This window comes from Octopus bimaculoides, chromosome 13 (genome assembly GCF_046866305.1).
Source record: "Octopus bimaculoides isolate indiv1 chromosome 13, ASM4686630v1, whole genome shotgun sequence".
In the NCBI taxonomy this organism is placed as follows: domain Eukaryota; kingdom Metazoa; phylum Mollusca; class Cephalopoda; order Octopoda; family Octopodidae; genus Octopus; species Octopus bimaculoides.
Genome location: NC_142940.1, coordinates 45,166,428 through 45,188,625, shown reverse-complemented (window position 1 = coordinate 45,188,625; position 22,198 = coordinate 45,166,428). Strand labels below are relative to the sequence as shown.

At 33.3% G+C, this 22,198-nt stretch overlaps 1 protein-coding gene across 3 annotated transcripts in view; it reads right to left on the bottom strand.

The window, feature by feature from the left end:
• Nucleotides 1-22,198, bottom strand: part of LOC106880638 (uncharacterized) — a 30,331-nt gene that overhangs the window by 3,506 nt on the left and 4,627 nt on the right. For all 3 annotated transcript variants that reach the window (XM_089361705.1, XM_089361706.1, XM_089361708.1), the window contains exons 2-4: nt 13,985-14,482; nt 2,480-3,449; nt 581-721 (exon numbers count right to left, since the gene is read on the bottom strand). In XM_089361705.1, coding sequence (XP_089217831.1) covers nt 581-721; nt 2,480-3,449; nt 13,985-14,472 — 1,599 coding nt within the window. In that variant the 5' untranslated portion in view covers nt 14,473-14,482. The remainder of the gene's footprint in view (nt 1-580; nt 722-2,479; nt 3,450-13,984; nt 14,483-22,198) is intronic.

Below are 22,198 nucleotides of genomic sequence, written 5' to 3'. Positions count from 1 at the left end.
TTTATGATTACATTGAATGTAATCATTAGATAGTGATTAATGGGTTCTCATACATGGCCGAATGTTTTTACCTGACCACTGTACAACCATGTGAAGCACAAACATTATAGTAGTCCTGTATATGCAATTGACTTCCATTGTACTTTTGATTGTTAAGAATTCGACAGGATATTTTTGAAGAGGTGAGCTAGATACCTTTTCTATCAATAACCACTTTACTACATGAACCCGGTGTATTTTATTGTGTCACCAACACTAGAGTGATCGTCTCTTAGAACTGAAGCATTCTCCCACCCATTTACACTGTGTCAGCTTTTATTCAATTTTGCTGCTCCTAGATGGGTTACCTTTGCAGTAACTTAGATTCCATGTCGCCTTTGTGTGGTTAGAACAATGCACTTTTCATTACATTAGGTTTGTTCAAATTGCCTCATTTCCAAGACAAGTTACTTCCTCCATAGCCATGAAACCATTTCTTTCCACGTCCACATAAAAAGATACATAATTGTTACATAATAAGAGAATTATTGACAGGAGTTATTTCTCATACCAATTTATGCAAATATCATTAAAAACTTACTGGGTTACATTTGTATATGGAATGAGATTTAGCATCACCACCAGCTGAAATTTTGTCATTAATATAGAGTATTGCTTTTGAATCCATTTTCTCATTCTCTTCTACATGTTCTTCATAACTGTCAGAATCTGGGTCAGAGAGCTGAAAAGTAAAATAGGCAAATATCAACAAATTTCCTGACTTTCAATTCTTCAACTTTTTTATTTATATGAAAATGAAATAGAATGGAGATATTACCCAGTAGAAGCCAATATATTGAATTAAAGAAAGACTGAATAATAATTTAGCAGTTATCTTACTTGTGTTTTCAATAAGATATTATTTTTAAAAAAGGTAAAGTTCATAAAAATATGTTCTCACTAGAATTAGCTATTGATTAACAATATACCAGTTGGAATTCAGCAGAAGGAACTGTTCAGTTTTAAAAGAAATCCTTAGTGTTATTAAAATAAAATTAAAATTCTCTCTTAAATATGTCAGTCATATTTATTCCCAGTTAGTATTAAATATGTGCAGATAATGACTATTCATTATTTAAATTATAAGCATTTATATTTTCCCATACCAACAAATGCATAATATCATACATCTACAAAAGTATTGCACTGAAGATAAGCTTCAATGATGAGGTCAGAATAAGATCAAAATATGTCCATAGTTGTCTAACATACTTTCTATTTGCCATTGACTAATTTTTCTTTCTTACATTTTGCATTTTTTCCCTCTTTCTGCATATTTTTTTTCTAGTTACATGTTTAATATTCTATGTTAACACTAATTTATTATTGTTAATTATGAAATTTAATAATGAAAATGTTTAATAGTAACAGTCAAGAAAGTGGAGAGTGACTACATTGAAATACAATTCTGAGTGGAGAAAACAAACACCTCTTTCTCCTTTCTCTTAGTTTCAATGCTCACCTCGAACAAGTAAAAGCATAACATTTAGCTTAGCAACTACACTAAAGACACATATTATGATTGAAATTTCAGCATAGAATTCAATGATATCTCTTATGGCCAATAAATGTAAATAATTGTTGTCAGGAAAAATGAAAAGTTAACTAAACTGATCTTGATTATAGCTGCTATAAAAACAAACCATCATGATTGTATACAGGATTATATAAGACTAACATTTGAATGTTATCCTCTTTTTAAAGAGACATGCACATAAATTTCAATTGTTTCCATTTTACCAAAAACAGCTTTATATTCATAATAATAATGCAATTATATTTTCAAACAATATTAAACCATTGGAGTTTAGACATCTTCAATATATTATAGTTTTTGATTTCTTAAGTTCAGTCTGCTATCAGTGCAATCACAGTATATTTCTCACTGCTGAATTTTGAATAATACATCAGTTGTTTGTATTTTGGAATCCACTAATTATATTCTCAAATTTTATTAAAATTGGAATTGTATAGTAAAATTGTTAGATGTTTTGATAAAGTTACTATTCTAAATTGACATAATAAATTCCTTAAATACAGAGCTCTAACAATTAAGATAAACAGTTACTGTCTATACTATATTTAATTTTTTCTCCTTCACCCTCAGAGAGTCCTTATCTACAGTCAATAATAGTTTACTAGCAAGCTGGCAGAATCATTAGCATGTCAGGCAAAATGCTTAATGGAATTTTGTTTGTCTTTACATTCCAAGTTCAAATTCCACTAAGGCCGACTTTGCTTTCGTTCTTTCAAACCTCAAGACAATAATCCTATCAACTAATATAGCATGGAATAGTTTCAATAATAATTTCTTAATGTTTCTAATTTAGGCACAGGGCCAGTAGTCTTGATTATATTAACCCCAGTTTATGAGTAATAATATATTTTGTTAGTAAAGTATATTAACAGGTAACTAAATATCACTGTCAACAATTCTTACCTCACTAATTCCAGATAATGGTGAAGAACACTCAGTAACCATACTGTCAGGACTATTACTGATCATTGATGTCATCAATGAAGGTGACACCATTTTCTTCATTTTAGTAACGCTCTTCTCGCTTGAATCCGAACATTTTAGGGATTCTTTCTCTTCTTGAGAGTTGTTCCAAAAATCCCATTCAATAGAAGATTCCAAATCATTATCTCCATAGTCATTAGAACTCAAAGATTCATCTGGACTAAATAAACACTTGAATTTTGAAGATGTTACATTGCTGGACCTTTCACTATTCTTTATCGGGACATTTGCATTCCATTTCAGAATCTTCTCATCTGAATCCGATTTCTCTGACAATAACAACCTGTGATGATTGATGCCTTTTATCTTTTTACTTTTTGTTGCAAGACTTCTAGGTGTGCTGGAATCATTGTCATCACTTTTGCAGGCTACATTTTCTGTGAACACCGAATTCCCTCTTGATCCTTTTTTCTTAGGGGCTTGACAAACCTTCTGAATTATTAACTGACTCATACTTCTTTGCAGCTCTGGAGTTAAAGGTTTATTAGTTCTTTCTTCTGCAGATTTAGCCAGATCCTCACTTGCTGAGATTTTCAAATCACTTTCAGGACTTGTTTCATCTGACTGTGAAGAGCTCCAATCTTGTGTGTAATTAAAAACTTGGTGTGCTTGCTTCTGGTTAAAATAACTTTTATCAACAAGTCTTTTGCTTCTTCTTTTGGACTCAGGTACATTAGGGGTAGAAGATCTACAATCTCCATCACCCCCTTGTATTTTTCTGCAAGTTTCTTTCTTTTCTTTCATTGAGGTTTCCACAGTTTTTTCATGTGTTTTACTACTCCAGTTTGGCTCATTAACCACATCAGGTTTTAATTCACTCACATTACATAAAGATGGCACAGGAGAAACATTAAACTTTACTTTAGTCTTTTGATCTTTTTCTGAACATCTGTAACAAAAAAAAAAAACAAATTAAAAAAAAAAACAGAAAATTAATTTCATTTCTTTAATTATTATTATCAAAGTTTCCATATTGAATAACATATTTAGTTATATATTTCAGCAATTTATGCACACATTCAAGTGAGGGGATTTGGTAGACGGAAACAGAAAGAATCACATCTCATACGTATGTGTGTGTGTATATATATCTTTGAGTATGTGTTTATCCCTCACTTGATAACTAGTCTTGGTGTGTTTACGTCTCTGTATCATAGTGGTTCAGCAAAAGAGCCAAATAGAATAATACCAGGCTTTAATAATAACTACTGGGGTTAATAAGTTTCACTAAAAATTCTGCAAGGCGATGTCCCAGCATGGTCACAGTCTAATTACTGAAACAAGTAATTCACTCACAAGGCATTGGTCAACTTGGGGTGATAGGAGATACTTGCCCAACATACTGCATAGTGGGACTGAACCCCAAACTATATGGTTGCAATGCAAGCTTCTTTACCACACAACCATACTGGTGCTTATGTTTGCAATGTTAGCTTAACACCGTCCAATAACAATCCTTAAAAAGCATTATGAACTGTTTGCGCAAGCACATAATCAGGCTTGTTAATTCAACCCCCATCTTACTATTGTAACAATCAACAAAAGTAAAAACAAAAAAATTCTTTCTTTAACTGTAAAATCAGTATCACTCTTGACCAAAACATTATGTTGGGATGCATATTGCCAATAATAAGTGAAAAGGAACAGCACCTGTATCACTCTGACTGCCTCTTAACTTGCTTGCCTCCACTGTGATTACCACGGTGAAATCTATTGATATACAGTGTAGAGAGTACAGCGTGTCCAGACTATCATACTGCACTCCATATGATTTATGTATACACAGGCATGATAAAACTGGGAAGATGGATCTGTGGACTATCAATCATTATGTGGCTGACTAGTTGTGTCAAAAGACTGCTAAAGCAGGACTGACCTAGAGCTACACAACAACAATGCACCAAAATAGTCCCAATATTGGTGGTCACATCAAGCTTTAATTTCATGCTGACCAGCAAACCTATGAATGAATAACACAAATCACTCTGCTCATTATCATTGAGCCATAGTAGATCCTTCAGTCATGTATATAAAGCAGAAAACAGGAAATCAAAACTGATGTAACAAGTCCTGATTATTACACTGCATCTCCACTCACCCAAACCATCACATGATGGAATGTACAATGTGAATGCAGCCTCTCAGAGATGCATTATCTATGCACTGCTGCTTCCAAATGTTCAATTAGATGCCTGCATAATATAAATCTCCTGAAACAGAACTGGCAAAGAGTTACCAAACGATAGCAGCAGCAATAAAGAAGGAAGCCAAATTTGATTTCATTACATTCAATAAGATTTCTTTATAATACACATTATATAAAATAGGGAAAAAAGCAGAGTTATGTGCTATGTTTTTAAACAACAAAAACAGAAAATTATGAATAGAAACAAATATACAAAATAGAACCAATAAGGATAATCACAATTCTGATTTTTAATTTTACTATATTCTACCATCCTGAAGTTAATATAATGGTGTTTCCTATGACTGACTAATCCAACACAAAGATGCATACCTTACTTAGCTTGAAGGTTAAATTTAGAAAATAGCATGTTTTTTTAATGAGCATTTTGCAAAAGTCAAACTCATAATGCGTTATTCAATGCATACTGGTAGATTTGAACATTAGATTATTGTTATTTAGAGAAACAAAGGCAGTGAGGTGCCAGAATCTTTTGAAGTGTTGGAAGAAAATGTCTTGTGGTATTTGTGCCATCTCTTTATATTCTGAGTTCAAATCCTCAAAAAGATGACTTTGCCTTTTATCCCCCCAGGGATGATAAAGTAGTGGTCAAGTATTGGAGTCAATGGTATCAAATATCTCCCTCCTTTCAAAATTGCTGATCTTCTGCCTTAATTAGAAACCCTTATTTAGAGAAACATATGTGTTTGTCTTTCTTTTTTTTTTTAAAGAAGAATGCAACCAGATTCAAAGCTGACACTTTTTTTAATGAAAGCCAAACTGAATATATACTTTATATCAGCTTATTAACAATTTTTCATTGCTAAAAATTGGATCTTTGAATTCATCTATGTCACATTCCTGCCAATAGAATCTATTGATTCACTCTCCCACTGATTCTAGTTTGATTAAAATAAGGCTTCATAGGGTTAAAATAAGCTTTTATTCTTCTGGGAAAATACACCAAACAGTGGAGAGGATAAAAACTGTCAACCGCATGAACGAAATTATTTATCTTGAATATTACCATCATCATTTAAAATCTGCTTTCCACACACACACACACACACACACATTTTGGTCTAACAGATTGTATTTTCCCCACATTTTTAATTCTATGTGTATTAACCAAATTTAATTTGATCAAAAACATTTTTTTTCTTTTGTAATTATAAGGAAATTTATAAATTTATTTTGAAAGCTTTATTTGATATTTCTTACCAGCCATTTAATTATTTCTCAATTTTTATACAGTAGTCACTTCTTATGAATTAACCTAAACTTAGGACTGCTGTCTCTGAACAAGGTATTTATAATACATTCAAAATACATGATTTAATAAAAACCATGTTACCCATCTATCAATTGTAAACTGTCAGTAACAGTAACAATAAAAAATACATTAAAATCTCAAGGCAATAATAATTAAAGTGACTTATTTCAGAAACCTGATAGCTACATAAACTAAATGTAACCCCTATTGAAGATTACAATAAATACACAATTTTAAACCTGAAACAGAAAATCCCCTCGAGCAACCGAATTGAAATTCAATTGTATTTCTGAATTAAAGAATAACAAAATTCTTCTGAAATTCCAAACTTAATTTACAATAAATAAAAAAAAAAAAAAGAAAAGGCCAGAGAGGTTCAATGTAAAAAAGAAATGATATTCAATGATAACAGAAATAGTTTTCTTCCTTCTGATGCAATTTATCAGGAAAATAAGCAAATGATAACAGACTTTATCATTACTGAATATGTTCAAATTGTTTGTTTTACGTATTGATTTCTCTTCTAACAACTGTGTGTGTGTGTGTGTGAAAGAGAGAGAGAAAGTGAGTGAGTGAGTATTTGTTTTTGTTTGCTTGTTTCGAAATAAGGATGCTTGTAGGATTTACTGAGAAAGAAAATTGATTAACGTCAGTCCTTTGATTCTGTGAAATTGAAAACCAAGATAAAAGGGAACAGAACAGGGAGCTGCATCTATTCAATTTGATATCCTTCGAAAACAACATCAATATTAAGGATTTTCAGAAGTAAAATCTATAACGCTTCAATTGGTGAATTCCATAAAATAAGGTTTGCCTTGATCAAATAAAGAAACTGGCATAGAAGGGAAAATATAAATCCTATTTTAATTATGTATAGATTATTTATAAGAATCTGTGGACTATTTCACATACTACCTCTTCCTCTATTTCACCTTTAGACATTACATATTCAGCAAACTGAATTAAATTAACTTTCATTCAGACAATCATTAATGTTTTATTAATAGATGAATGATATTAAGAATACTATAGAGGAGACACAGTGTAATACAAGATTAACTGTAAAGTATTTACATTAGTTGAAGATACAGGAGTCCTTAAAAAAAGGAAATTTATTTTTCATAAGCATTTTCTAAACTCACATTATAAAACACTCTCAGTGTATTGGTGCCCTGCTTTTAGCATGTAAATCAATTTAGAGAAATATTCTTTCTAATACAGACATCCTCACCTCCATTCAAAGGAGGATTTGAATTCAAAGCTGATATCATAATAAAACTAGAGGACAGAGCTTTGTTATTAGAGAAGCCACTTGGGAATGTGCTTGTGTGCTAAGAGGGTAAACAAAGTATAATACTGAAAACACTAAGGCATTAAAGTATCTAGTTTACAATATTATGTATTACTAGATATCATCTACCCATACAGAAACTAAAGCTTCATCCCAAACATTATGGAAAATTGATAACTTAGAAACTCAAGGTCCTGAATTCCACCTACTGAAATAAAACAAGTAAAAAAAAATTTTTTAAACTTGACTGCATTTATCAAAAAAAAAAAAAAAATGAAAGCTGAGAAAATTGAACTTACACTCTTTCTAAGAAATTAATAAATAATGCACTTCTTAGAAATTCACTCTTAGGTGGTGTTTCAATGGACTTTGTAACAGCATTTATGTAAAAAGCATAAACAGCATTTTATGTAACTTTTACAGAAACTTACATTCACTTGAATCTGAAATATTACTTCTTTTGAATGAGCTTTCATTACAGATTCATTATAATCCCAATGAAGACATCCATAAGTTGAAATGATTTCTTTCTCTTTTATATCATTATCTTTCAGACAATATATTTTATTTAAAATGCTGTCTGATAGCATAAATTTTCCCAAATGTGTTGTTTAAAATACTGTAAATCATTGTCTACCAGGGGAATCAATGAGTCTTCTATTCACAGAAACAAACTGAAATTAGTGAAAGAAAGCAAAAAACCCTGATAGACTGTAAATATATCTTTAACATAGAATGATTTGAAAGGTCTACTTTCAAACAAATAAATCTGGGAGACTTATAGAGTATGAGAAAATTCAGCTGTGCACCAAGAAGTAGAGGAATCCTATTAATTGATTTCAAATTTTGGCACAAGGCCAGTAACTTTGGGGAAGGGGGTAAGTCCAATTAAATCAAACCCCAGTATTCAACTGGTGCTTATTATATTGACCCAGAAGGGATGAAAGGCAAAGTCAACCTCAGCAGAATTTAAACTCAAAACATGAAGATGGACGAAACGCCGCTAAGCATTTTGCTCAACATACTAATGATTCTGCCAGCTCACCACCGTAAGAATCCTTTTTATTGCCATTATGTTAACATATTTCTAAAATTTTTTGTCTCAGTATCACAAAAGTAACAAAACCGTCCCCTTCCTTTTGAACTCTCATTAAAAGTGCAAAATAGATACATACAGTCAAAACCATTGTTGTTGTTGGCACTCCGTTGCTTACGACGTCGAGGGCTCCAGTTGATCCGATCAACAGAACAGCCTGCTCGTGAAATTAACATGCAAGTGACTGAGCACTCCACAGACACGTGTACCCTTAACGCAGGTCTCGGGGATATTCAGTGTGACACAGTGTGACAAGGCTGACCCTTTGAATTACAGGCACAACAGAAACAGGAAGTAAGAGTGAGAGAAAGTTGTGGTGAAAGAGTACAGCAGGGTTCACCACCATCCCCTGCCAGAGCCTCGTGGTGCTTTAGGTGTTTTCGCTCAATAAACACTCACAACGCCCGGTCTGGGAATCAAAACTGCGATCCTATGACCCCGAGTCCGCTGCCCTAACCACTGGGCCATTGCGCCTCTCAAATTTTGGTAGAAAGCCAGCAGGTTTGGGGAAGGGGTCTAAGTTAATTACATCGACCATAGTGTTCAACTGATACTTATTTTATCAACCATGAAAGGATGGAAGGAAGAAAGTTGACCTTGGCAGAATTTGAGCTCAGAACGTAAAGATGTACAAAATGCCACTAAGCATTTTACCTGGTGTGACAAAGGAATTAATATTAAGTATTAGATAACATAGCAATGTGATTGGTTATGTATTAAAATTAGTGCCTTCTTTGTTTAACCCTTTAGCATTCAGATTACTGTCAAATGCAATGCTTATTTATTTATTTACATTGTTTTGAATTAACCCCTTCGTTACTGTATTTATTTTGAGATGCTCTGTGTTTCTTTCAATTACTTTAAATATAACAAAGAATTTAGTAAAATAACTTAGTTATCATTCAGCTAGTGTTAGGAACATAAATTGTGACTAAGGTTTGGTGGAAGATTTTAATTGAAAACTTATGAAAACAAGACATTTGTACTCAGAGCCAGAGCCAGTTTCAGACAGGTTGGTAACAAACGGGTTAAACATGTATTATCTTGTAGAATTGAGACCACTATGATGTGATTGTTTATTTTTAGAATGACATTGTAGGGTTGGTGTGAGAGGCAATATCTGGCCACTTTTTACCTAAAACAAATGGAATATTTAGGTTGGATATGGCCAATTTAAATGCTACAGGGTTAAAACAAACTGGGGCTTTTCTTTTTTTAACATACTTTTGAGTGAGCCAAAAGATTGTGAAACACAGCCAGCAATGCTCTACAAAGTGAACAATGAAACAAGATAAACTATCATGAAATGCAAGAAGTTTTGGTGAAATGCATAAATGTATGAAGAGAGAGCAAATGCAGGAAAATCCAACTTAATGACAGAATGCTGACACAGCCCACTATACACTCAGAATTTTTAATTATTAATGATAATTAACAATGCTAACAAATAGCTTCAATGGTTATGTCAATTAAGACCAAATTGAAAAGATACTTCAGATTTTGATGCTATGATAAAAAAATTAAATGTATCATTTATAAGGTTAATTAAACATTAATCAAGCAAACTCATATGATTAAAGCCTATGTTTTAGAAACTTTCTGCAATTAGCATGAATTCATAAAAGCTAACCAGATGAAACAAAATTGAAATGAATGAAAATGAATATTTATTTTTCTAGGAAGATGACCTGATTTTAAACATTGTATATTTTTATATTATTATTTGATAACCTTTACTTATTTTGTATTTTTTCAAGCGTATTTCATTAACACTGAAGTGGTGAGGTTTTACTATTTTAAAAGTCTTTATCAAAACACACACATACACAGTACAAATGTCACAACAACAATATACGTCCTGGTTACTGTCAAATTATATAAAAGTTGATGCATGTCACTTAAGAAATTATTATATAAAGAACGCAGTAAAGTGACAAATGAAATTTCAGTATAGATTGCAAGGCAATCGATTGTTTTGACGTAATGGATTTCATCAACCACATACACCCATTAACCTGGAGCTGTCACAAATGTCACAGCTGAAGTTGCACATCTGCAAACTGACTCGTTGCACTTTTTACCTCTAGGTTGCTACTGAAAGACCACAACAGTCATCATGAAGAAAATTCCATGTTACACTTAACATGATCTCATAACACAAAGATAACCTCAAAGTCAGTTTGCAGACAAGTGATTCAAGGTGACACAGCTTTAGATAAAGCTTACTCAGACCTGTTGGGACTTAAGCAGTTGAAATAGCCAATAGGCTATAGTTTTCCAGTTTTATATATACATATATTACCTTTTAGCATTTAAACTGGGCATATCTGGCCCAAATATTCTACCTGTTTTATGGTGAAACTGGATAGATCCAGCTTCTCACTCCTATTCTACAATATAATTTTACAAATAAACAATCACATCACCGAAAGCTTGAACCTAAGAGATAATGCATGATTAATTCAAAACAATCATCATCATCATCATCATCATTTAACGTCCGCTTCCCATGCTGGCATGGGTTGGACGATTTGACTGAGGACTGGCAAGCCAGAAGGCTGCACCAGGCTCCAATCTGATCTGGCAGAGTTTCTACAGCTGGATGCCCTTCCTAACGCCAACCACTCCGAGAGTGTAGTGGGTGCTTTTTACGTGCCACCGGCACGAGGACTGGTCAGGCAGTACTGGTAACAGCCATGCTCAAATGGTGTTTTTACATGCCACCTACACAGCAGCCAGTCCAGCAGCACTGGCAATGACCTCGCTCAAATGTTGTTTTTCAAATGCCACTGGCATAAATGCCAGCAAGGCTACGCTGGTAATGATCACGCTTGGATAGTGCTTTTTACATGCCACTGGCATGGGAGCCAGTCAGCGGCCCTTGCAACAATCACATTCTTAGTGCTCCACTAGCACGGATGCCAGTCATGCAGTGCTGTTATCGAATTTGATTTCGATTTCACTTGCCTCAACAGGTCTTCGCAAGCAGAGTTTAGTGTCCAATGAAGGAAAGGTACGCATAAGTGGGCTGGTTGCACCACTGGCATAGGTTATGGGTTATAGTCTCACTTAGCTTGCCAGGTCTTCTCAAGCACAGCATATTTCCAAAGGTCTCGGTCACTAGTCATTGCCTCAGTGAGGCCTAATGTTCGAAGGTCATGCTTCACCACTTCATCCCAGGTCTGCCGATTCTGTTAACAAGCAGTAACAGCTACCAAGTTGTGTCATAGATAGAGTTAATTGGTGGGGGGAGCTAGGGGAATGAGATGAAGAGAGTACTTGGTGGGAGCACAATAAGCTACAAGCACATCCACAGTGAATCACCAGTCAAGTAAATTAACTGCAGTATTCATCCAGAGATAATATCTCTTATAATGTCTAGCATTTTCACATCACTGCTGGACAATTTTTGTCTGCTACTGATGTTTGTTTTTTTGTCAAACAGTATGTCCATGAGGGATATTATTTCTGGATTATTACCACAGTTAATTTGTCTTCCCATGATTATTTTTATTAGGTATGATAAACAGATGGCTATTTTAGTGTAATACTGCTTCTGTTGCATATAACAGATATATATATATATCATCATCATCATCATTTAATGTTCATTTTCCATACTAGCCAGCTAAAGAACTGCCTGGGATCCATGTTTGATTTGGTATGGTTTCTAGGGCTGGATGCCCTTCCTAATGCCAACCACTTTACAGAGTGTACTGGGTGCCTTATACGCAGCACCAGCACAGGTGCTTTTTATGTGACACAAGCACCCATGAGCCCACAAGATTAAGATCACTCAGCTGAAGAGGGATGTAGGGAACGTGCCTGTACGTAAGGGCAACCATGATTTTACTTAGCTTGACGTGTCTTCTCATGCACAGCAAAGTGCTAGAAGTCATGGCCTTTTGTCATCCCCTCTGTGAGGCCCAACATCTGAAGATCCTTTCTCACCACTTCATTCCACATGTTCCCTCCACAATATATATAAGTTTATATTTTATATCAAGGCTACTGAAATTCTATCTAAATTATTTAACTTCATAACAACAAAAAACAAAGAAAATATTTAAATTGGAGCAGTTATTTACAATTGTTTCGTAAACTTAAATCTGCAACTGATCACATTTTAATTATATACCCACTAGCTGTTTCCTTGTTAGAGATGATATTTTTACTTTATATCAGTAGACAACATGTAGTTATTATTGATGCACAAACAGTACACTGCTCACTAGCCCCCATTGTAATGCATTAGATTAAATCTTTCTTCTTCAACACCATTACTTTAATCTGCTTTGATTGTGTGTTACTTCAACAACACACCAACTGAAATCCAAGAGAATATTAATCCCTGAAACAGAACTAAACCAAAAATCCTTCTAAAAAGATTAGATGACCAGCTCTTAGATATTTTATAACATTCAGCTATGAATAAAAATAGATGTTATGCTATCATACAAAATAAAAGATTACAACATCAAAATAAAGTGTCGAGTACTATAGAATAGAGATAACCTCTTTGTTAGTTAGATTCATGACCCAGTTTCAATTCCACCGTTGAGCCATTTACTTCATTTCACTTATGCTATAAATAGTTATAATAAAAGCTTGAATATCACACAATTTTCATTTATAAATTTAAAGTACTGTGCCTATTGTAAAAACTTATAAGAAATTCAAAAAGTACTCCCACACAAAGTTTATATATAAAACTCAATCACACAGTATATAAATCTAGTGAGAAATTATACTATTCCAAATGCTAATATTTGTATATAGTTTTTGATGATTCAGTTAAAAATTCAGTTCATGTGACTCAATAAGCACAAAACCTTGATTGGTTAACATTCTTAATCTTTAGATAAATTATATATTTAACACCTACCATGTTCAATCTGCCATATGTACTGAAATTATCTTTGAACAAAATAAATTAAAATTTTACATGAACACACATAGACACACACACATTAACCAAATATCCAACAAACACTGTGAAAGTGAACGTGCTTTACTGGTAAGCTACCAGATGTATACCATTTTTGATTTACATACTTTTCTCTTTCTCTAACTTTTTCAATGCACTAATAAATTCCTGGTGAACAAAATCTACATTTCAGTTTTGATTTATAGTTACAAACATTTTTATTTATGTCATAAATGCTCTTGATAAAAAGGATTCAACATCACAAATTATCATTTCCTCTACTTTACAGAATCTGAGATTTCATACATATGTAAGAAAATATTAGCATTTAGTAACACTGGTTGTTCATATATATATAAAAAAAAATGCTATATTGCAGATTTATCCATCCAATGCCAGCAACTTCACCAACATCATTGAAACTGATGGAGAATAATAACAGAAAAAGTTACAGTTCAAACCTGACAGGCTATTGTAAAATACTAATAATTGATTAACAAAAAAGCAAGATGTAATGTATTCTGAACCAACTGAAACCACAAATATATTTGTATTTGTTTTATTCTGTAGGCTCCTATGCTACCTTACACCAATGCTTCTTTGTAACAATAATTCAAATTGAAGTAATTGAATAAATGAAGAAATGAATTACCTTTTCTTTAAGATTCCCTGCTGTACAAAAGGAGTTTCATCAACTACCACTGGAACAGAGTAGCTGAACTTCAATCTGGAAGCCATGTATGTCTTACTATTGTTTCTTTGAAATGATGATGAAGATGATTCTTCAGTTGGACTAGAACTTGTGAAAACCTTGTCCTCATTTTCATCAGATGGTCCAGACAAATCATCTTCATAAAGATTTAACTCATTTAAATTATGGTGTTGACTGTTACTCTCAGGTTTTGTTGGCTTGCTTCTCTTTTGTTTGCAGAACTTTTTCTTTGAGCTGCTTTTTGGCATAGGTTGACAGAGCACAGCTTTACTGTAATATTTCTTTTCAGAAAGACTTAAATCATTCCACTTTTCTCTTAGTTTCTGTTGTATCTGATCCAGCGTCAGAAAAGGATAGGCTGTTGTCAGTCGATTTTTATAATCATTACAAAATACAGTAAAACTGGCAACTTTTTTAATTTTACTCATAATGGCTTTTCTGAAACGAGATACACATAAACACACATACATTTATTAATGTATAAGAGTGTGTGGATACATACACAGTACAGCAAATTTTGAATATAAAGTAGAAGTTAATTTATTTCATAAAGACATCTTATCATTGTATTCAAGGAAGAGAGGGTAATAGCCATGGTCTGAATAGGCATTTATTTGAGAACACACATAAAAAAAAAACAACTGAGACTAGTGAAGTAAAAAATTTGATCCAAAGTATTGGAAGGGGGCACATGGAAAAGGATTCCTACAAGATAGGTGAACTTGACTTGAAATGAAGTATTGCATATAGTATTTGGTGTAGAGTGTAGGGAGAGAAACACTATGGATATCAGAAAAATGAAACCAGTTCTGAAGAGCATAAAATATTATTGTACTCTGAATCCAGTTCAAAAAGTACTTGATCTTTAAATTCTTGCTGCACTTGTCATTGGATCACCCCTTCTAAGAATAAATATTACTAATAATGGTTTTTGTGTTCAAAGATAAAACCATAAACGTTTTTAAATCAAAAAATCTAAGTGTTGGTGGATTTACTTCTCCAAATTAAGACCAGTTTCTAAAAATATGTTAAAATTCTAAGCTCCATTCATGAATTTTTATGTGTTAGCTATGGACATTTTGCTTTTGGTACAATATTTGACATCATTGTTCTAAGGATTTTAAGTTGCAGCACAAGATAACTTAGATCCAGGCATTCCTATCTATTAAGTTGTTAAATCTACCTTTCATTTCTCTTTAACAATTTAGTATGATGGAAGGAACAGGCTAACAAGTTCAGAGACAGCGTTAATCAGTGTAATTTTAAAAAGCCAAAATATACTTTCAGCTATGAAAGGCTGACCAGCTCAGCTTCAACTTTGGCTAAAATTTCTTTTTGCCTTATTTGGCAGTCTCTAACCTTTAGGATAATATCTACAAAATGAATCTAATCCCGGAAAATTTTATAGGTGAAGAAGAGAATTTCTTCATCCATAATCTTTATTGGTACATATCTAACATGTCTTCCAAATGTTTGAAATATTCAGTTGCAAAAAATTTGTAGTTCCTTAGACTTTATCTGAGAAATCAGACATAATATATAAAAGAGACTGTACAGTTATGGGCATGTGATGTACACGAAAGATGAATGTTGAGTAAGGGAGGGTCAAGTGATCTAAGGGAAAGGAACCAACAAAAGAGGAAGACATGAGTAGAAGGGTTAAGGCTAAACCTCATGAAGGAGATGACAAACAACCATAAAAGGTGAAATACTGTGCTACAGAAGACCCACCCAACCCATGCAAGCATAGAAAAAATGGATGTAAAATTATGAATATGATGAATTTCCTGTAATCAACTGATAAGTAAACTTATGAACAGTTTCAGTGACATAAAGCTGTATGACCCACTGCTGAAATCATGACTTTACTTATTCATGAATTAACTAGAAATTCTTTTGTATTTTTACTGCTTTCCAGATAACTACAGATACTAGGTACTCTATCGTACCTTTCTAGTACATCCTTAATGTGGTGCTTCAAAGGCAGTATTTATTCTAATATATTCAAATATTAATCTTCTTTGAGTATCTTTAAATGACCAATCCACCAACAAGCCTAATGTAACAAATCTCTGAAAATTATCAAGGCAAAAACAAAAAAAGTTATAAAATTTGATTGTTGCTTCATTTTTTAAACTTTAGATTAACTTATTTGTTATTGCAGTTACTGGTGGTTTTGAATGTTTTTTTTCTTTTTAAAGATGTAAGCTATTTTCATGGATAACTCTTTGTGTGGTTTCTAGAATGTTATAACACAGTTATAATGATGACTTTTTTCTTTGGCTCAAGACAACAAATTTGTATAAGATGGGTAGAATTAACTGAATTACCATCATATATAATAGCTGCCAGTTATTTGTTTCCCAGATGGATGAGAAACAAAAATTGATCCTGGAGAAGAGATAAATTCTATATATAGAAGGTTGGAATTAAAATATCTAAGACATTTAATCTGGCGCTGTAATGTTTCTGACACTCCATCTTTCTTATGATTTATTAATGTACAACATCCCTAAAGCTGGAAATTCAGAAAATTATATAAGAAGTATTAATTCTAATTAAATGAATATTAAACTTTATGCATTGATGAATTATTTTTTACATTAGTTCTCTGACCACTGATGAAAGCATGTTCTTGTGCTTTACTAGTCATCATCATCATCAGTTTAACATCCACTTTTCCATGCTTGCATGGGTCAGACAAGGTTTATTAGGACAAATTTCAATGGCTAGATGCACTTCCTGTCACCAAACCATACCTGCTTCCAAGCAAGGTAATATTTCCCCATGTTTTCATAGAGTATTGGAAATGAATGACATTCAATTACAACAATCACACTGTCAAAACAAGGACACAACACACACAATGGGTGCTTCTTTCAGTTTTTGTCTACCAAATCAATACCCAAAGCTTTGGATGGCCCAGGGATATATTAGGAGACAATTGCCCAAGGTATATCAAATAAAATTCTATTACAAGAAATACAAGTATCCTAACTCTTTATGCTTGGATTGAAAGTAATTATTGCTATTTTTTTCAATTATAATGGATTCTTTAAGCAGGGAGTGATTAAGAGGGTTTTTTGATCCACCTCTACCTTTTGTAGACCCAAGACTCATGGATAATTTCCTTCCTCAGCTACTATTTTGCCAGATGTTCAGTAATTGTTATCTTTAGTTTCTTATTTCTTTATTGCCCACAAGGGGCTAAACATAGAGGGGACAAACAAGGACAGACAAAGGGATTATGTCGATTACATCGACCCCAGTATGTAACTGGTATTTAATTTATTGACCCCGAAAGGATGAAAGGCAAAGTCGACCTCGGCGGAATTTGAACTCAGAACATAACAGCAGACGAAATACCGCTAAGCATTTCGCCCGGTGTGCTAACATTTCTGCCAGCTCACCACCCTCAATTTTATAGTTAACAATAGTTATTTTTAGTTTCTCCAGATGTTTTTTTAGCAATCTTTTATGTATTCTCCATTCTTATTGCATATGATAAGTATGTAGTTTATATAGCAACCTTGAATGATCTATCTAAGACCATACCAGTATAGCCACTGGTTTTAACTTCATTCAGGAAGGGTCAGCAAGCAAAAGTAAATTTGTGAAATATGATATTACAGAGGGTTAGTCCATGGCAGTACAAGGGTTCAGTCAAATTATTAAAAAGACCACCAGAATATCCCTATCACCATGGAGCAATGTCCTACATTCAATACCATACAGCAAAACAAAAAATACAGATGTTTGATGGGGATTTTGATGTGTAATGAGACAGCTTGTTGTTAAACACATCAATTACAGAAACCAAAGACTGAGAATGCTAACTCAGTTCTATTTTTGTTGTCAGATGATGCAGTGCTTCTGTCTTCAACCAATTTTCTCAATATCTATATTTTTATTTCATGCTTATTTTGTTTATCAATTTGTTTATCATTAATCTTGCATTGCTACCAAATTATGTATACTGTCTCTGATACCTTTAACTATTTAGTATTAGATATATTGACCTTATGGTTTGCAATACTAACTTCAGGAAACCTGCCAGTCACCTAGTCACCTACCGTTCTAGCAGACACACTAGCCAAATTGACTACATCCTCACCAAAAAAGGGAAAGATTTGCCCTTGTGCTGATGGCACGTAAAAGCACCCACTACACTCCCGGAGTGGTTGGCATTAGGAAGGGCATCCAGCCGTAGAAACTCTGCCAGATCAGATTGGAGCCTGGTACAGTCATCTGGTTCACCAGTCTTCAGTCAAATCGTCCAGCCCATGCCAGCATGGAAAGTGGACGTTAAACAATGATGATGGTTGACACCTGAATAACCATATTGAACTATAAAAATATAATTGGCTTCTTACTAGTACATGTGTCATTTTTGTTTCATGGTCATGGGCTCAGAAATCAAACTATCATAGAGAGAGAGAGAGAGAGAGAGATTTAAAGTTATGTAAACAACAATGATTTTTCCCCTTCGCTTTTAATATAATAGGTATGGACAGTATGCTAATAGCTATTAGTGTCAATAACTTTCTTTCTAAGAGATGAAGTTTACTGCTGCAAGAATCAAGAATTCTGGCTAAATTACCACTGAGAAAAACAACTGAAAAATTTGATAATAGCATTAGCAAATCATAGAGTGCATTGCTTGGGTTTTATTTTGGACCTTGGATTTAACATTACAAACTTAATGGCTGAGGAAAACAGAAGACAGAATGGCAGAGAAAATTTCATCTGAATGTGATTTGATTGAATTGAGGGAAAAATTGGAGGTAAAACAGATAGTCAATTTTAAAAAAAACTTGGCAGCCAGATGGTGCTACAAACAGCTATTTGGATTGAGTAGGGGAAGGATGCAAGATTGTTGGAAGTTGGTAGAAATGCAGTTAGCCACTAACTTGAACACATAGTTACAAAGAGGAGAACTTATTTTGCATGCAGTGAATAAATGTGTACTTTGAATTCTAGATCTTTCTGTTTTCAACCAAGTTGAATTAGGATTAGGTTTTTTACTTTTATATTGAATCTTTATAAAGTGAAATACTTGCACTCAGAAGACTTATTAATATGTAGAGTATACACCAGTATGAGGTATAAGTTTATATGTAGGCAGATGCATTTTCTCACATCATAAGTATGCAAGATTGCATTTGTATGCCTTTCACCTGATCAACAAATTTTCCACTTTAACCCTTTTGACACCAACCCACCTGAAACTGCCTCAGGCTTTATAGTACAAATGTCTTGTTTTCAAAAGTTCTGAATCAAAATCTTCCACCAAACCTTAGTTACAGTTTATGTTCCTAACACTAGCTTAATGATAGCTAAGTTATTTTACTCAATTTTTTGTTATATTTAAAATTAACTGAAAGAAACAGAGCATCTCAACAGAAATATGGTAACAAAAGGGTTAATACCTTTTGGACACTAATCCTCCTGATATATTGTAAGATTCCTCTTTTTGCCACTTTTACTAATGCTATAATAGAAACTGCTCATCTGACCTTTGATCCTTTGTTCTGTGTCTTCACAAAATTATTTGTTGCAGCCACTTCATTTATTCACATATGTCCTGCATACCTCCTACATTTTATGTGTTCCTTTCTGTAAACCTCTTAAAACTTTATGTTCGCTACATTAATGTTATTCAGAACCATTTGATGGTCTAAGAGAATGCTTCTTGAAATGCAAGCAATTTATTAAGGATAAAAAAAAAATGGGACAGGTTGGCTTTATGGTTAAGAAGCTCACTTTGCAACCATGTGGTTTTAGGTTCAGTCCTACTGCGCAGAATCTTGTGTAAGTGTCTTCTACAATAGCTCCAGGCAGATCAAACCTTTGTGGGTGAACTTGGTAAACCAAAACTATGTGTAGGCCCATTATATATATATATATATATATATATATATATATATATATATATATATATATATATACACACACACATATATATTTGTGCATCTGTTTTAGTGTTTGTGCCCTCCCCACATGCTAGACAACTGGTGTTGATTTATGTTCACTAGCTCAGCATTCCAACAAAACAGACTGATATAAATCCAAAACTAAAAAAATAAGTGAGCTTTTCTGTTTAAAATCTCCACAGGTGCAGCCAAAGTTTAGTGAAAATTTTAAAGTTTTATATATTGATGTAATTTTTCACACAGAATCTCAAGGGCTAATTCAATTTTACCAAAAAAATTTTTTAGAAGTTACTGAGGTTTAAAGTTTGATAATTTTTACTTGGCCAGAAAACAAGATTTGGAAGCTGTCATTTTGTGCGTGACAACACATGTTGTCAACTACAAACAAATGAAATACTGGCATATACACGTCATATAACCCCCTCAAAATTTTTTTTATTTTTTGGAATTTTCAGAAAATGTTTGTGAATTTGCTTTTTGTACATGGAAATTCAAGCAATAATGCAAAAATCAAAGAAAAAATTTTGGTGCAGGAGTTAAGGCCTATTTAACTGTTATTTTTAGCACATCTCATGACCAACTCATACTGCATGCATTTTAAGTATTTAATAAACAACAACAAGAACGTGGGTAAGCAGCTTGGTAAAAGATTGGCTTATTATGGAAGCAGATACCTATGTCTGTGACTTTCAATTGACTAAAATTACCCAAAATTTGCAAACTTTAAAAGCTATTAATTCTTTATTTATTGATTTATGGCAAAAATGAATTTCATGTCAATGATTACTTTACAAAATTACACCAATACACCAAATATGAAATCAATGGAACAAGAATTGAAGAAATTGAGAAGTGGCAGCCAAACACAGAAGATCTAAAATAAGTTTTGGGGATGCTTTGTTCAACTAAACACTTCAAGGCGATGCTCCAGCATGACCACAATCCAATGACTGAAACAAGTATAAGAGAAAAATAATAGAAATAAAATGTTAAATCAACAGGAAAAATAAACTATGGCAAAGTATCTGGTGGTTGCTGAAAAGTAATTATTTTCCACTGTTCACATTGCTGAAAAGTAATTATTTTTCAATGTTCATTATTTTTCAGTGTTCTAGATAAGGTTTAAGCCTGATCTAGAATGACAAAATACTTTACCCACACATTTTGTTATGTTATATAAAATCTGCGACACTGTTTGAAAAATAAATATTAAGTAATTTTGAAACAAAAACAATTCCTTCAAGGAAATTTCATGTTTAAACACTTCAATGTATAGTCTGTTGTGTCTTGACTGTCAGTGTTTAAAAGAGGATGAAAATTTCAGACATCTACAGTTTTCCTTGGGAAGGCTTAAACCAAAAGTATTAGTGGAATATAGAGAAAAAGAATCGTGAACTTTATAACACAAGCAAAGTAAACTAGCTGCATCTGGGAATCTAAACCAGGTCATGGACTTAGTTTGGCAGCTATTTAATTTCTTCAACACTAAAAGTATTATTCTATATTTTTTAGATGAGTGATTATGTACAGCCTTCATTAGGTGTTCTGGTGGAATTTTGAACCCAACCCTTTGACTAATGGGGTACACTGTTCTCATTTCTAAGGTATGTTGCTGATATTTATTTTTCTGTTGATATTAGTTTTCAATTCCCTGCCTGGGACTGAGCTTAGAATCTAAGGGTTAGTAGCCTGCGCTCTTATCCACTACACTATATGCCTTTGGGCAATTATAGAGTGAATTTTAGGGCTTATAAACCTAGTATTTTATCTTTTCTTAATACTGGTTCCCCTATTACATTCATATCTCCACTAGGTCTGCTTAGGAGGTTATTGCATCCTAACATATGTGCAGCCTCTTTTAATTTTCATATCTTCCAGGGGTGTTCTCTGTCAATTATTTTAACTTCATCTCACAGGGAGAAGTGGTCTCCGTTTTACCATACATGACTGACTATACCTGATTTTTCAACATATCCTCGTGTCACAGCTTTACAATGTTCCTCTACCCTTACTTTAAGGGGGCAGCATGTTTTGCTTTTGCATAACCTACCACAGCTGCATGGGATAGAGTACACGCAGTTTTGGGTCATATTTTCTTCTATGGGTGGTTTTGCTCAACAGAAAACAGCATCAACAGAAAAATAAAATCAGCAACATACCTTAGGAAGGAGAACAGTGTGCCCCATTAGTCAAATAAAGAGTTGGGTTCGATATTCCACCA